The 18,015-nt window shown below is 33.5% G+C and overlaps 1 protein-coding gene across 1 annotated transcript in view; it reads left to right on the top strand.

Annotated features, from left to right (window-relative positions):
• Positions 1 to 55: 55 nt before the first annotated feature.
• LOC134262465 (fibrocystin-L-like) overlaps positions 56 to 18,015 on the top strand; it is a 45,015-nt gene continuing 27,055 nt past the window's right edge. The window contains exons 1-19 of the mRNA XM_062744855.1: positions 56 to 165; positions 758 to 953; positions 1,397 to 1,511; positions 1,821 to 2,035; positions 2,392 to 2,465; positions 2,789 to 2,834; positions 3,364 to 3,545; positions 3,686 to 3,775; positions 4,013 to 4,278; positions 4,785 to 4,876; positions 5,252 to 5,384; positions 6,097 to 6,256; positions 13,600 to 13,758; positions 14,177 to 14,343; positions 14,705 to 14,923; positions 15,254 to 15,387; positions 16,063 to 16,217; positions 16,325 to 16,494; positions 17,183 to 17,279. Of these exons, the coding sequence (XP_062600839.1) occupies positions 138 to 165; positions 758 to 953; positions 1,397 to 1,511; positions 1,821 to 2,035; positions 2,392 to 2,465; positions 2,789 to 2,834; positions 3,364 to 3,545; positions 3,686 to 3,775; positions 4,013 to 4,278; positions 4,785 to 4,876; positions 5,252 to 5,384; positions 6,097 to 6,256; positions 13,600 to 13,758; positions 14,177 to 14,343; positions 14,705 to 14,923; positions 15,254 to 15,387; positions 16,063 to 16,217; positions 16,325 to 16,494; positions 17,183 to 17,279 (2,698 nt within the window). The 5' untranslated portion in view covers positions 56 to 137. The remainder of the gene's footprint in view (positions 166 to 757; positions 954 to 1,396; positions 1,512 to 1,820; positions 2,036 to 2,391; positions 2,466 to 2,788; positions 2,835 to 3,363; positions 3,546 to 3,685; positions 3,776 to 4,012; positions 4,279 to 4,784; positions 4,877 to 5,251; positions 5,385 to 6,096; positions 6,257 to 13,599; positions 13,759 to 14,176; positions 14,344 to 14,704; positions 14,924 to 15,253; positions 15,388 to 16,062; positions 16,218 to 16,324; positions 16,495 to 17,182; positions 17,280 to 18,015) is intronic.

Here is an 18,015-nt window from a genome sequence, read left to right as displayed (position 1 = left end):
TCAAAATTATTTTATGTAGTATTGTTAAAGCAATTGAAATTATTTTCAGGGGAAATTTTAACAACCAGCGTCCCTACCTGACTGGGACTGCCTGTTCTGCTTGTCCTTCTGAGTATACGTGTTCAAACAACCTGTGTATGGCCCCTGATGAAAACGTAAATACTGGTAAGTTCTTATTTACCTGGGTACATGAACTGAAATGTAAATTTTTTGTTATGAAAACATATTTTTCTGGATATAAAAAAATTATAACGAAGCATGTGTGAAACATCTTGTAGTGTGTTCTGTAGCTTCAGGAAAGATTTTTTTTTAAAATAAGTGTAGCAGGTTCTTAATATTTTTAGTCCAAAAAATCTGACGTTTTCCTTGCTTTTTTTACGATTTTGATATTTTACATGCCAGGAAAACTCACAAGCATGTAAAATATCAAAATCATAAAAAAGCCAGGAAAACTAGCATGTAAAATATCAAAATCATAAAAAAGCCAAGGAAACATCAGATTTTTCGGACTTAATGTTTTTAAGCAAGAAAAAGTGTACAATCAGGAATATTTGACAAAATAAAAAAACAACCAATTTTGTGACAGATCTCGTATTGTTTGATATAAAAGCAGTCAGTGGAGATTGTACATTCACATACAGAACCAGGGCCACAGCTTCAGGATTTCTATAGCAGAAAAAATCACATCCCTTCAAATTTCAATTTCAAATCTTAAAATTATGTTTTTTTAATGATCATTTCACTGTTGTATGTGTAGGGCCTGAGGTTTTCTCCATTAATCCTCACTTTGGGAGTGCGTGTGGAGAAACAAGAATTACAATCTCTGGTAAAAAATTTTCCCTGGACAAGTTAAATGAAGGGAATAAGGTTGAACTTGTGTCAGCTACTACTTCATACGAATGTTTGGTCAACAAAGATGGAACCATGGAAGATTCGATCATGTGTTACACTGTGTAAGTCAATGTTAAAATAAGCAGGCGGATAAAAATGTTCTTTACAATTTTTTTTACTTCTTCCACATTGCTTTCAGTTTAAGAATTTTCTGTTTTTACAATGATTTTAAAAATATGTTCCCAAATTCCAAAATTTGAACTACATATTACAAGCCATTTAGTCAGACATACAAATTCTATGTAAGAGGATACTGTAAACATACTATTTTCCATACTTCCGCAGAATCACAATTTGTGTTCAATTTGTAGGTAGGAAATTGTGCCGATTTCTTAGATCATCAATTCATTTCTTTAATGCAAAGCAAATATTCATTGATTGCTGATCTTTATGTTATACAGGCATCAGTAAGATCAAAAATATACATTATACCCCCTCTTCCATATAATATGCACCGGTAATACAGTATTTCATTAAATACAAACTGAGGCTTCTGTTTATCCAGGCCTGGAATGGTGGAGGGGGTGTATACTGTTAAAGTGACTGTGGATGGTGTACCTATTCCTGATGACAAACTGTGTAAGACTGGAGGTTCAGTGGATAGTGACTGTCAGTTTGAGGTAAGTGTCAGAATGTTTCTAAATTAAATCCATCTCGGAAATATTTTGAGGTTGATAATTATGTACTGTAGATTACTAAATTTGCGCGATACCTTATTTTCACGAGATAGGCATTGGTTCTTGATAAGAGAGACAAAATTTTCACGAATTGTGGTTATTGCTCTATATAATCCTAAGGAATACTATTATATGCAAGAATTAAATTTTCGCGAGCACACTGTCTCGTGTAATTACGTGAAAATAAAGTTCTCGCAAATAAAAAGTGATTTACAGTATTTGTACAGTGATAAAATTATATTAAAATTTCAGGTTAGAAAACAGAACACTCCTGTGATAAACAGTGTGACACCTGTTGCCTTTCCCCCGGGACCGGAGTCTATTTTGGAGATGAGGGCGCTGATGTTCACAGACAGATACACCACCAATGTGGCCACAAGTTCAAATGGCAGAGAAGAAACTATCAATCGGGTTTATGCAGGCCCTCTTCTGTGTGATCTGATAAAAACTGGTGAAACTGATGTTTTGTGAGTATAACATTCAACAATTTTACTATAATCATCCTTGAGTGAATGGGGTTCAAGTTTTTGTAGTTGAAGAGCCACAACCTTTTTCAATTGAAAATATTTATGGACTTTTTGTATGGGGGCTAAAGAGTCTACATAATACAGTGTACTTAAAAACATGGAAATTAAAAAAAAAAAACTAAACAAAACAAAAAAAAAAGGAACAGAAGACTAAGTTAGTCATAATGATAGTCAGAGCCAAATGTAGTGTGGATACAAGTTAGGTTAAGTCATGTTTCTGTTGAGCTAGGATGAGGCCAGAATATTAGGACACAATTTTAAAATGGAATCAATTTTTTAATGTTTTTGTTTATCAGTTATGGTCTTCAGCTAGATTCATCTTCATCTGATTATGGTACAATGAAGTGTAGGTACCAGGGGAATTTTATTGGTAAGTAATACACTGGTATTATTTACACATTTGGTCATTTATGTTCAGTTAATGATAAATGAGACATAATACAAAATTCAATCACTCCAAACTAGAGACTCCTTTGAAAATATTCAAGTCTGAATTTGAAAGTCAGTAAATGAAGAAAATAAAGCATTTTTAAGTTTAGTACAGGTAATGTAATGAGATACTCATACATGTATAAATGTTAATTTTAAGATGTATTTTTTGTAGACTCTCGATCAGTGGTTTGATATATGGATGGATGTATTCTTTATATATATACATGTACATATGTATTTTTTTTCTCGTCTTTTTTAAAGGTAATTCCAATGCCAGTTTTATTGTTGGTGGTGGACCATTTGGGAGGTAAGAAGTTCATTAAAACTTCAGAGATTCCAGAAAAGGATTCAAAAAAAAAAAAAAAAAACAACAACATATGTGTAGATACTTTTTTCAACACTAGATATACTGTAAGCATGAAGACTGACAATATGAAAATATTGCCTAAGTTGACTGAAAACAACAAATTTTCAACTTGTCAACTTTCACACCCTTACTAAAAAAGAACATATTAAATTTACTAGGACAAAATCTTTACTTGCCTAATTTCTGAAATACTGAACATGCCAAATCCTGAACCTTTAAACAACTTTTCAGTACTTTGTTTCTTCTGGCAGTCTTGTCTTTAGTCATGCAAACATTGAAAATACTTTACAATACAATGTAAAACTGAACCACCTTTAATACTGCTACAATGTCATATAAATGTTTTCAAAATCATGTTTAAATTGCACAATAAATTATCCACAAAATAACTACTTAATGAATACATTAATGGTACTTTAAAACTGCTAAAAAATGTTTTTATTTAAACATGTCTTCATTTGATTTTTAGGTCTTGTCGTAATTTGGACACATTGCTGGTCAGCATCAACAAACAGATTTATCAGTTCCAGACCTACGCTGAAATCGCAGGGGTAGCCCCGGCCACTGGGAGCACCTCAGGGGGAACAACTCTCAAAATCACAGGAAACTATTTCACAGGAAGCATGGCAAACACAAAGGTCTATGTTGGAGGTGAGCCACAGCCTTAACTTTCAAAATTTTCCATTATTCAACAAAAAATAAAGTCTTCATGAAGACTTCATTTAGTTCTCAACCACTCAGTAGAAATCTGATAACCACTAAATGTTAAAGATGTCATTGATTTGTTTCAGGTGTTCTGTGTGAGGTCACCTCAGTCACTGATACAGAGATACAGTGTGTTACCCCTCCCAAACCTGCCACTTTACCAACTTATTTCTGTGGTATGTATAGCAGAAAAAAACTCTATTCAGCTGACTTTATCCAATAATTTATGTACTTTAATTGACAAATATAAAACGAACATAAATAGCTAACTGTTGATGTATATAACCTCTTAGAAAGTTGATCAGAAAGCTGAAACTTGAAAAATAATCAGTTCATTTTATTGCATTTGACAGTCAGTGGTTTTACATGTGTAAAAGAAATGGAAAGTTACATCACTGTTATTTATAACACAGGTAACCGAGGACTGACTTTAGAGGTATGGACTGGTCAGACTAAAGCCTACGCTGACCTTGTAGACATTGAAGCCCTGACCAGCTCTGACGCCGGCTACAGTGTCCACCAGACCGGTCAGTCTTACTTCAGTCATGCCGCCAGTAATTACGTATCTCGAGCGCAAGGTTTCTTCACAGCCCCCTACTCTGGAGAGTATTCCTTCACGATCAAATCAGCGGATGTAACAAGCCTCAGACTGAGCACAGACATGAATCCAGCTAACAAGGTTCATATTTAGGATTTTTTACCCAATATTCCAGTTCTATTTATAATAAACACCTGTAACAGTCAATAATACAGGTTATTAGTGCAAGGATTTGCTGAAGCCCCAGAGTAATCACTTTGTCTGTCTGTCCGTCTTAAGTAACCAGTGACCTGAAAAGAGTTTTTTCATGCTAAGTTTTTTTTTTTTTATTTGTAAATCAGATTCAATTTACTTTTTAACTGTTGCTTGCAGACAAGAAATGTTCACATATTTTTTTTATGAAATAAAGGCCATTTTCCTTATCATATATCACATAAATATCTTCTTTTGAACATACTATGGTTTGATGGTACAGATTTAAAACTATATCTTAACTATACAGAATGTACCAAATATAGTACAATTAACACTTGAGAATGACCAGGTAGCAAAAATGATTACACCAGAAAAAGAAATGCACTGAAAATACAGGAATATTTTGTAACTTCACATAGATTATATATATATATATGTTTGTGGATTTCCAGGTAGAAATAGCTAAGTGTGAGGGCACCTGTCCGGAGTATTCATCAACACCAGGTCAAACCTCAGCCAGAGTAACCCTAACGGAACAGCAAAAGTGAGTTAGCTAGCTCTTAATCTAAATGGAAGTCAACAAAAGATGTAAATTATTTAGATATCAATCAGTATCAAACTGTAAATATTTCTTTCCTTGGAGTGAAATTTCCCTCACTCACATGTGTAGACTAAGAAACCTCGTCTGCTCTTTATCTATAGGAATGAAAAATTTCAAAGCAAGACTTCTGTTTTGAAAATCATTGTTCAGAGAGTCACATGTCTCAGAATCAATGTTTAGTGATACAGTGTTGATTGATTGTAGATACTGTATGGAGATTTTACATTCACATGGATCTACTGTATTGTTGATTTATTGTAGATATTACATGGAGATTTTACATTCACATGGATCTACTGTATAGTTGATTTATTGTAGATATTACATGGAGATTTTACATTCACATGGATCTAGTGGGGACCCCTCTTTTCAAGTAGCCACTCAATTCTATGACACAAAGTTGACCAACCAGAGCACAGGAATAGTTGATGTGGAACATCAATTAGTGAAGGTCTGATATTTCTTAGATAAGTACTGACTCAGGCAAGTGTTATGGCCCTTGAGTCTCAATAAATTCCATGAGCATATAACAACACGTTGAATAGGCCTCTTCATCAAAGTGTATATTCTCAGATCACTGTGTTCATCTCTGTCTACTCTTCAAGTCTGACAAAAGGTAAAAGCATCAAAGCTTCTGATGTCCTTTCAACAACCTTAAAACTGCACAATTTATGATTAAAAACAGACATTTTACCATTGTGAAACATTTTAGCTCATGAACTTGAACTAAAAGCTCAAGTGAGCTATTCTGATCAATATAAAAATGACACTCAGGCATTGGTATTTTATAAAAGCATAATAATTATCTCTGCAAAAATTTTGAAAATTCATACTGCAGGAACTACTCATGAAGTCATGCATTGAAAGTTTGAGGTCAGAAATATTTATATTTAAGAGTACTCTTCTGAGTAGAACAAAAAGTTAGTGTATTTCATACTACTTGCTTCATAATCATGATAAATAGTAGGTATATAAACAATTGTAAAGATGAAAAATATATAAATTTTGATGTTTAAAATTTATGTTAAACTTACATTCAGTTTAATCTCGAGAGGAAAAACTTTTATGAATGTAGTAAGCAGATTGTGGATTGGCTGATTTATTAATTTATTCTTACCAGTTTCCAATCTTTCATTAAGTTTCACTGTGTTCCCTTTTTGTAGGTGAGATCTACAGTTGTTCGTGAGGTACAGAAAATATCACTGGGGTTAGGTACTACTGTTGGAAGTATTATAAATGAAGTACAAATGGTGGAAGTCAAGGAACTAAGTGGCCAGTATTCTGATGCTACCTTCAGGCTGGGACTGTATGGGGTTTACACAGGTATATTATTGATTTGTTAATAAGTAATTTTCTATTAGGTATTCCACAGATATGGACTGGTTATTTATGGCATGTACATTGTGTTTGAGTACACATCAAATCTATATAAGCACATATGAAGTTTATACAGTTATGCCCACAAATATGTTCTCAGAATAAAATACATATGTGACGCGCCAAGCAAAAACCTCCCTTAACGAAGAATTTTGACATTTTCAGTTTTTTATTGATTCTTGTAGAGATTTTCTTTCTCTTTCATTTGATATATAACATGACATATATTTCTGTATATTAATGTATAAAAGAGCGCATGACAAACACGGAATATTAACTTTGATGTACAGTGTACCCGTGCGTAACTGCATGAATTTCATAACGTAAAATCGTAAAATGACGTTAAGCTATATAATAATTTGATGATATTCATATCATTAAACTTTTGATTTGATTCCCTTAAAAGTATCAACAATCAAGAATTTTTTCATCGTAATTATAGAAAATAAACATTCTAAAATATATCTTTGAGAAACGAAAGACAGGAAGGGGAGGGGGGGGGGGTGGACCGAAATAATCGTCAAGAGAAAAAAGCAAAACTCAAGACAAAATCAAAAATCTTCTCTTCCTCTGGGAGATCTTACAATTTATGGCTTTTTAATGCAGTAAAATGGCAGAAATGTACATCACTGCAATAGCAAAAGAAAATAAGCAACATTTGGATTAAAAAATCCTATTGTGGCGGTACAAACGGCACATCTACGGCTTCCTACTCGCTTGGGCTAGTGGGTTAACCCTTAAGCTCATCGGTAAAGCACAGCGGCCTCGGGTTCCCGGCCCCGAATTAAGCAGAGGCACTTAATTGTCTCTGTTACACTATCAAAGTATTTATCTTTAAAAAGTTCCAGACAGCCCCCCCCCCCCCCCCCCCCCCCCCCCCCCCCCCCCCCCCGGGCATTAAAAGTCTATACAATACATAGAATAGATAGAAAGTATTGTCATATTTCATGTTTTGAATACCTGAAATTCTAAAAAGTGCAACAGGTTTTTTTCCTATCTAAGAGAAATTTCTTTGACCGCAAGTTGACTATTTACATGTTTTAGTTTCAAATGTTTTAATACTGAACACTTTTTGGCTTATTGAAAAGATATTCTTCACCCAAGAATAAATTGTATTTGTCTTTTGTAGTAGAGTTTGATCCTTTTCTTCTTCGGGTGTCCTTATGAAATGTCTTTAATTCACAAGAAGAACTTGAAAGTTGTCAAACTTGTTTCCAATCCGTTTGTATAATTCATAAATGCGTGTTTAAATCAAATCAATAAAGATTAGTTGCATCAAATTTTAAAGTGTTCAATCATTTTTTCTAGGTAATATTTTTAACAATTGATTCATTTTTCCTGGCCATCCGTTTCCTATTTAATATTTATGTTTAAATTATTTAAAATAAATATATTTAGAATTATTTTCCTAACTAAATGCTTCTGCATACTTTTCAGTGAATCATAATGTAACACCCTTCCCCACCTAATAAAATATATGTATTTTCAAATCTTGTTAAATAAAAAAAAAACTGCAATTTTTATGTATGTAGTTAATCATGAATTAATTTTGAACCGATCATTGTACATAAGCCGAATAACAAACCACAATACCCAAATACATATGAATCCCCATAGGCGTCGGAAGCAAATTGAAAGCGGGGGTGGGGGGTGGGGGGGCTAAACCAACGAAAAAAGGATAATCCCCAATTTTCAATGCCTATATAATGTCTATCTTTGCAAAAAAAAAAAAAGCCCCCCCCCCCCATTCCGATGCCTATGATCCCACAAGTGACACGTACTCTCCAATTCATTTCTGGACATAGAATATAATAAGACATATACTAAGCTTCACTATTAGCTTTCTGAGTAAGTACATGTACACATGATGATTTATTTTAATCATATTAAATGCTAGTGTTGCATTTTAGTATAGGTTAAAACTCGCATGTTAAAAATAGCAACAGAAATTAAGAGAGCAGATAAAACATTCTTAATATAATATTCTTCAATAATCGTAAACGGGAGGGGGGGGGGTCTCTCAGCTATGGACATTCACGCTTAATTCATTACCTGAATTAATCAAACAAGAACAAGACACACATGTACAATATTAAGCTGTAACTTTTGTTATTGTTTAAAAAAAATAATTAATTGTTGTAATTTATTCATTTTTTTGTGATACACGATAAGCTGTATGAATTAGATAGTTGATCAAGCAATATTCAAGCCGACCAACATGTATTTTTTATGGTCTATAAATCCTTTATCTTAGAATATAGAGCGTTTTGATCATTGACTTTAGTAAAATATATTCAGATGTTTATATCCTCCAACTTCTATATATCTTGAACAAATATAGGCATATTATCACTGACTAACATATTTTGTGCAGATTTGTTCTAATTTTGCATTAAACTGCCCATGCATGTACATGTGTACACATGCTCAATGAACTTTTGCAGGAAAAATTTGTTGACATTGTTAATGTTTGTTACATGTATACATTTAATAAATTACGTGTACTTGATAGCAAATTTTCATAATTAGAAACGCATATACATATTCATTAATTGCAATTCAACAGAAGGAAACAAGATTATTATTTTCCTAGGTTTATGTTCAATCATGAAATGTTGGTAGTCAAGTCTCTGTCGGGGAAATAATTATTACAGATTAAATACCGTATATACTCGCCTATAAGTCGGTATTTTGGGAGTTAAATTTTAGTCCAAAAGTCTATGTCCGACTTTTAGGCGAGTCATATAAAGACAGATATTTTTCTGGATAGCGAATCGTAGTATTCTATAAACATTTTCAATAGCTATCGTTGAACAAAGTATGGATACATTATATAATTTATGTATTATAAGATTAAACATAAATCATAAGTATTTTATATGCACGTATTTAATAATTTTATTTTATTTTTAATCTTGAGAGGGAAGTATTTATTTTTTTATTATTTAAAGTTTAATATCGATTTCATATCTTAAAATATTAATTGAAATCAGAGTAAAACATCAGAGCATTTATTAGAAATTGTCATCTGATTCTGCCAAAAAATTGCACCGACTTATAAGCGGGTCAATGGCAAATCCCTGCAAAATAAGCTCAAAAAGTACAACCGACTTATAGGCGGACCGACTTATAGGCGAGTATATACGGTAATCATTAAAAAAAAGATCTTTAAACTCTAAAATGTTTAATGTACACTTTCATACTGCATTGATGTTTTAAGTTAAAGGGGGGGGGGGGGTGAATTAGCACCGGAGACGTTACAACATGTACATGCAACAGTCTGATTCAGCGATTTTATAAATGACCGAAATTATGTTGTTTTCAGCAATCCAGAACTCCAGAATATTCTTTAGTACATGTAGATAAACCATGCACAAAATGATAATAGGTTGGAATGTTTTAAAAGTGTTTAAACAATGTGTATGAATTTGTAACAATTTATATTAATTATAACATTTTAACTATGTATCATATTTGTCATTTTTACATTCGGCGTATTGTGTATAAAACCTCATCAAACAGATTATGAAAAGGTCGATAAACATATGTTCAATCAGTTTAATTCTCAATCATAAAATATCTTAGATAGTTGGACTATTACTTACAATATATGCATGAAGTATCCAAAGAAATAAAGCAGATACGTGACACAGGAGAAAGGGGGTGGATTTTTTCTACATTTTTTTTTGTACAACATGAGAAGGTGTTCAACAATAAAATAAATTGATAAGCTTAAAAGGTCTTTCTTCAAAATATTTATTTTAAATCAACAGCTAAAACTACTTCCGGAAGAAGTGTCCAAATCAAATATCAAAAATCTGTGTTTTATCTATAGAGAATACTTTTATAAAAACTAAACTTAACTATTTATCAAAAACAGTTCACGTTTTATTTATATAAACGGCAGCGTTAGCTGTTCAGTTTATACAGTATAAATTGGGTACCTATTAAATTCATTCCATAAATAAAAGAGAAGTAATTTAAAACAATTTTCATTGCATCGCTATTTTAAAAAAAAAAAAACCTTAGTTTAATGTTAAATTTTTCTTGCATGTGCATCATGATGAAACAGCTGAACATTAAATTTTAAAAAAAATCTTCAAAAACTTGTTTGTTTGACTTTTTAAAATGAACTGACTAAAATCTTTTTAAAACTTCCAAATTATTCATTCCGGAATTTTCTCATCCTATCTACAACTTTTATTTTCGGTTCAGAAATACCTTCAATCTTTTTCCACACCGAAAGTTTTCGACAAAAAATATTCGACCTACCTACTGATGCAATTTTTTAACCCGAATAGGGAGAGGGCAAACAAATTTCATTTTAAAACGGCCTAGCTTACGGGAATTTTTCAGCCACCACTGGAAATCTTTAAAAAATACACACTTAATTGTGAAACGGAAAGATTACACGGACACTTGACGGAAACTAAGTTCTTAATGAATAAACTACATCAAATTACACCCAAGAATCTGTCTTAGCATATAAATAAAACAACATCTCCTTGTTCTACTGGGGAGTGTTTCTCTCAAGGAGACGTTTTTATGTCGCATTTACCTTGCTGACTTTAGACTCGTCTTTTGACGTTACGTCATAATAGAGATAAGGGAGGTTTTTGCTTGGTGCGTCACATATTAATTTATCTACTCCTCATACAGTGACATCATAATTTATCTCCTCCTCATAAAATGACATCATGATTTATCTCCTCCTTATACAGTGACATCATGATTTATCTCCTCATACAGCGACATCATGATTTATCTCCTCCTCGTACAGTGACATCATGATTTATCTCCTCATACAGTGACATCATGATTTATCCCCTCCTTATACAGTGACATCATGATTAATCTCCTCCTCATACAGTGACATCATGATTTATCCCCTTATACAGTGACATCATGAGTAATCTCCTCCTCATACAGTGACATCATGATTTATCCCCTAATACAGTGACATCATGATTTATCTCCTCCTCATACAGTGACATCATGATTTATCTCCTCCTCATACAGTGACATCATGATTTATCTCCTCCTTATACAGTGACATCATGATTTATCTCCTCATACAGTGACATCATGATTTATCCCCTCCTTATACAGTGACATCATGATTTATCTCCTCATACAGTGACATCATGATTTATCTCCTCATACAGTGACATCATGATTTATCTCCTCATACAGTGACATCATGATTTATCTCCTCATACAGTGACATCATGATTTATCTCCTCCTTATACAGTGACATCATGATTTATCTCCTCCTCATACAGTGACATCATGATTTATCTCCTCCTCATACAGTGACATCATGATTTATCTCCTCCTCATACAGTGACATCATGATTTATCTCCTCCTCATACAGTGACATCATGATTTATCTCCTCCTCATACAGTGACATCATGATTTATCTCCTCCTCATACAGTGACATCATGATTTATCTCCTCCTCATACAGTGACATCATGATTTATCTCCTCCTCATACAGTGACATCATGATTTATCTCCTCCTCATACAGTGACATCATGATTTATCTCCTCATACAGTGACATCATGATTTATCTCCTCCTCATACAGTGACATCATGATTTATCTCCTTATACGGTGACATCATGATTTATCTCCTCCTCATACAGTGACATCATGATTTATCTCCTCCTTATACAGTGACATCATGATTTATCCCCTCCTCATACAGTGACATCATGATTTATCTCTTCCTCATACAGTGACATCATGATTTATCTCCTCCTCATACAGTGACATCATGATTTATCTCCTCCTCACACAGTGACATCATGATTTATCTCCTCTTCATACAATGACATCATGATTTATCTCCTCCTCATACAGTGACATCATGATTTATCTCCTCCTCATACAGTGACATCATGATTTATCTCCTCCTCATACAGTGACATGATTAATCTCCTCCTCAGACAGTGACATAATTTTCTTAATATAGATTATTATGATTCTGGGCAGAATGCAGTACACTGATGAATATGTCTGATTTACAATCATTATGGGCATAAATGTGAAAAATGTCTCATTAAGGTATCTGACCCATATTAGGACCAAAATTTCTAACCTTAAATATCAATTCTTTTTAAAATATCCTGATATTATTTTAAAGCATTTTAGAGTAGAAAGGGATTTACCAAGAGAAATTTTCAAAAATTTTATTACCTAAGCAGAAATTAATTATTGAAGATTGCATTGAAATCTATGGAAGGAAGTAAGTTTTTTAAGATAAAAAAATAAATACTTCTAATATCAAAAAATGCTGTGGTGGAAAGATGTATTTGATCATTAGGAATAGAAAAACAATTAGAAATAATTTTTTTAACCAGAAAGATTTTTTAAAATTAATTTCTATTGAGTAAAATCAAAGGGAGATAACTCGTTAAGGGCAGGACAAGGTCATAAATTAGGACATGTCCCACTCTTACATTCTTATACTTAAAGATGAAAATTAGTTCTCATTACACTGATTATTCAGCCCATACATATCTATTATGCATTCAATTCCATTGAATCTGAGGCTAATATGGATCAGATACCTTAAGGAATTTTTAAATGTAATTATAATTATGAGACACAGGTGTAGCTGCAGATCTGTAGCTTTCCAAAAAAAAATTATTGACAGACCAGAGAGCTACAGAGCCACCCATTGGAAAAACTGTATAATTATTTATTGTGCACAAAAAAATGTGCTCGGTTCTCAATTTATTTCTCCATGTTTTTTAAGATGTAATCTCATAATGTTACTAACTGTGTGTTCCTAACATATTCTTTGACTCTTTCCACAACAAAACATTCCTTATTATTTTTGTTAATAGTCCTCCTGGCCCTGATATTGCAATCATCGGACATTTCGTTTATTTATACTGCCAGTTTGGTTTCAAAAATTATTCGGTCCAATATGCGTCGTTCAGATGTCAACTACGAGAGAACCTGATAGAGGAGAGAGTAATTTTTTTGAAATCTTCCATTTTTTGCAATTGAAGTAACAACTTGGAAAAATCAATCAAGAATCGAGCGCACTTTTTTGTGCACAATAAATACACAGTTTTTTCAATGGGTGGCACTGTAGCTCTCCAGTCTATCAATATATATTTTTTCGGAGAACTACAGATCTGCAGCTAACACAGGTGTATAGTTTATTTAAAAATGTAATAAGTAATTTATGAAATTGCATATCTGATTAAGGAAGAGGAATTATTTTGACTTATAAATACAGTAGTAGATTTTATTCAAGCTGTTTTCTTTACAGAACCTCTGAACACCAATATGGATAACATAAAAATAGCCACAGCCGTTCAGAGTCTCCCATGGTACGGGAATAGTGGTGAATTAATCGGCGTTTCCAAAACAGAGGCAACATCTCCAGATTTCAAGATTACACTGAAGATCCAGTTCTTCTCTAAGAGAGGTGAGGTACATTTAATATCAATCGTCTCATGTTGGGATTTAGTATCACTGATTTAGAGTTATCTTTAGATCAGCTTAAATGTTAACTCAGATAATAAGAAAATTAACTGAAAAATTTACATATTCTTATAAACATAGCTCAAAATCATTTGGAAGCCATTTTGACGGCCTGGCATTTTAACTGACTGATCCACAGAATCAGTATGACCCTGTAAAAATATATAAATACTATACTGGTAAGAGTAATCAACAATGAAAATTGAAAAGTCTAATGTGCTGATATGTAAAGATTTATTGTAAAGCTTTCATTTACTTTTGACTCGTCCTAGTTTGATGTATATTCCATGAAGACTGAAATTTCAACATTGGTAACAGATTTGTCAAGCTGAAGTTTATAGAATTCCTTTGACTATTTGCAGGAGATATTCCCCTACTTGAGTACTTGGTGTATGATGGCTCCCAGGGAGAAAAACTAGAAGTCCAAGTGACAGAAGATATAAAGGGGAATCCAGAACCCTACACCTTGACCCTTCAAATGGAAGGAGTTGTCTCTCCTGTAATTCCAGGGGGTAGTGACATAACTGCTGTATGTATTGTATTTTAAATGTTATTTTAATTTGCCTTTAGATCAAAGTACTAGTATCTCAATCTTCTAGTTTCTACTTATCAGCCTATATTAAAAGAAATGCTTAAAATATATTAAAATCTTCAGTAGGTGCTTTATGAGAACTTATTTTGATACTGGGAAGCTCATAATTTCAAATTTAGATATTTTATGAAATAAGAAATAGCTTCATGTAATTGTTTGTTTCACTGAGGAGGAGTAATTTTATTGAATCTTTAGACCATTGAATATGTAATGATCTCTCTGAATCATGTCATTAACTGTTATATTCCTGATTAGAAGACCCAGAAAAAACTGTTTCAAGAAACCTTTTATTTGACAGGTAATAACGGCAGTAGATCAGATGTTCACCACCAGGTGTCCTAAGTATCTTGGAGTGACGGGGGTGGTACATATCAGCTTCGAGACCAACTCGAACACAGCTCAGGGCGGTCAGATTGTAGATGATAAGGAGGCTTTCTGTGGAAGAAAATCTGTAAAGAACCCGTCTTACCTGTACTCAAACAATGACGGATTGCTACTGGGCTCAGGTGTTAATACAGTAAGTTCTTATCAGCTCAATTGAGCCAAAGGTTTAGAAAAGTGAGCTTCTCTATTCAAAAATTGTCCAGCACTTGAACATCATTCGAGCGGTGGGTCTGTCTATTATGTATCTTTGTTTTTGTTTTGAGTAATTTTTCTCATTCTTTACTCATTTCCCTTTCTTATATGCCAGTTTTATTCAAATCTGGCACCATGTATCTGTGGTTTAAGAGGATTGAATTTTGTTCATTTGGAAACCCATTTCCTTTTCGAAGGTACACAATGATGATATAGATATTTAGAAAACTCTTGTAACTTATAAACACTGAAGGAGAATGAATTGTTGTAGATATGTTTTGCCTACCATGGAGCCCTTGCGAGTGGTTTGGTTGTAAAGTACTCCTACAAGGCGGGGGAGGACATGACTAGCGTAGATAACAAGTACAGGACGTTCTCTATCAGCATCGCAGAGGAATCAGATCAGTAAGAATAGATTAATGACTTAACAATAACTACATTAACTACAATTCTTCATTCCATTTCAAAGGAGTGGTTAGAGCGTCTGCTCTAGAGTTGTGAAGTAAGAAGTTGATCCTTACATCGCATGTTCGAATCCCACAGTTGGATGTGAAGACCGGTCTTTTGGATGAGACCATGTAAACTGAGGTCCCGTTTTGCACTAGGTGCTGGCAGGAAAAAGATCCCTCCCTGCTCAATGGCCCTAAGTGCCTAGTATAGGACAAAATTTTTAGCTCTCCACCTGCAAGTGGTGGCGTCTCCATATGAATTTCTTGAGAGGGACGTTAAACAATCAACAATCAATCAATCGATTTCAAAGGGGAAGTTATCTTGAATGGATGCATAGTTTCATGCAGTCTCAATCTTGCTTATTAGATGACCAGAGAAGCATACCATGTCCATTTGTTTGTCAAAAGTTCAAATGTCAAGGATACATTGTAATGATTGGTGATCATTACTTCATGAACACTGTATGAATTCATTACTCAATAAAAGTAAAAGTCTTTTGTTATTGTAAAAATGAAAGTGTACGATGTGAGGGCTGCTCTACTTTTTCTTAATAACCTAAGTATTAAATGATATGAAGTATGTATTACTTTACTACCTTAAGCAAAAATAACATTTTTTTCATTCTAATAGGTGGAAATACACATGTTTTGACATGCTGACAGCACTTACTAACCTTGTTACTGATGGGCAGCTGTTTAGAGTACATTATATCAAGGCTTCAAGATCAGGAGATGTATACATAGACGAGGTATATATTGGTAATGGACCAACTACAAACGACCAAGGTATTTAGTTAGCCAAAGTTTTCATTTGTCAGGATGATTTGACAATTTACATTTTATTTCTCTAATTAAAATGTTTGATGCATTCTTTTCACATAATTCTTTTGAAGAGAATGTGAACTTACTGCGACTGAAACCTGTGAAGCCTAACGGTCATGTGATACACCGTACAGAGGGAGTGGTGACTTCTAATGCACCGCCCGTGTTCAGTGTGGATATCACATTCATCCCTCTGGAATGTGGATACGACTTCCCTCTGCTTAGTGCTGTCCCAGGACAGGTCTGAATGAATTTTCTTCTTATTGACTCAATTCAAATATCAACCAGTTTCTCTGATTGTGAAATGAAAATTAATTTTAAAGATTATGTTGCTGACACATAGTGTTTATCATATTTATTTTCTGTTTGCGCCACTTTGAATTGAAATCAGATGAATTCCGTACACAGATACCTGTAAGTCTCATTGAGAGCAATGTCACTGTGTCATTCTGACCTTGACCTTCTCAGTTATCTTGAATTCACTTTCCTTTTTAGAAATTTAGCAGTTTAGAGCAATGAATTTTTATGAAAATTTTGTTACCTTGACTCTTTCTTTAAATTTCTTCAACCATTTTCTTGAAATCATATGCATTGTAAATGTATACCATCCAAACAAAAAGAATGCAGAAAAATGTCAGTAAGTTTAGGATGTGATAAACTGTTGTGATTAGATGCTGTGGCAGGGTAAAGAACTTGGAAAATCATTGATTTATCATTGACCTGTACAATGATTGGTATGAGGAAAAAAATATATGAACCATTAAAGTGATTTGCAATTGATGGAATAAAAATAAATCTTACATACATTATGTATGTATCAATGAGTAGGTTTCATGATTACACAAGTTGATGCAACTTAAATTAGATATTTGTTTTGGAACAAACTTTCCTTTAAAGGATTATGAACAAAACTTTTTCTTTTGTTAAAGGTCAATGCCTTGATAGTAACTGTAGAGCGCCTGCATGCAGCATCGCCCCCAGTTACAGGGACCTTCAAACTGAGCTATGGGGGAACTGAATCTTCTGGTATGTACTGTCAGTATTAATAGTAGTGTATGTTAAGGTGGTATCACCCCCAGTAACAGGGACCTTCACACTGAGCTACTGGGGAACTGAATCTGCTGGTATGTACTGTCAGTAAGGATTTACATGTAGTTTCTTTTGGTGTTATCAACCAATAATATCTACCTCACTGTGAATTGTGAGGGAGCTGTTGGTAGGCATTGTCAGTTATAATAGATAATAAAGAATGGTAACTGTGGAGTCATCATTTTTGATGTAGTGCCATTGTTTGTGGATTTTTAGCTCTACTGGTCAGAGACCAGAAGAGCTTATGCGATAGTAATGCGTCCGGCGTCCGTCCGTCTGTCTGTCTGTCTGTAAACAATTTTTCAAAATGCTACTCCTCCTACAGTTTTGATCTGATTTCAATATAACTTGGCATATAAGTAGATTACACTAAGATACATAATTCTGTGTATCGGTTTTTGATTTCGACGAACGGTGTTGGCGTTGTTACTAAAAATAGAAATTTCTGTGAAATTCTTCCAAAATGCTACTCCTCCTACAGTTTTGGTCTGACTTCAATATAACTTGGCACACAAGTAGACTACACTAAGATACATAATTCTGTGTATCGGTTTTTGATTTCAACGAACGATGTTGGCGTTGTTACTAAAAATAGAAATTTCTGTGAAATTCTTTCAAAATGCTACTCCTCCTACAGTTTTGGTATGATTTCAATATAACTTGGCAAACAAAT

The sequence above is a fragment of the Saccostrea cucullata genome, unplaced genomic scaffold (genome assembly GCF_032062105.1).
Source record: "Saccostrea cucullata isolate Sc308-1 unplaced genomic scaffold, CSIRO_AGI_Scuc_v1 ctg369, whole genome shotgun sequence".
NCBI classification, from domain to species: Eukaryota; Metazoa; Mollusca; class Bivalvia; order Ostreida; family Ostreidae; genus Saccostrea; species Saccostrea cuccullata.
This window is presented reverse-complemented; position numbering and strand designations above follow the sequence as displayed.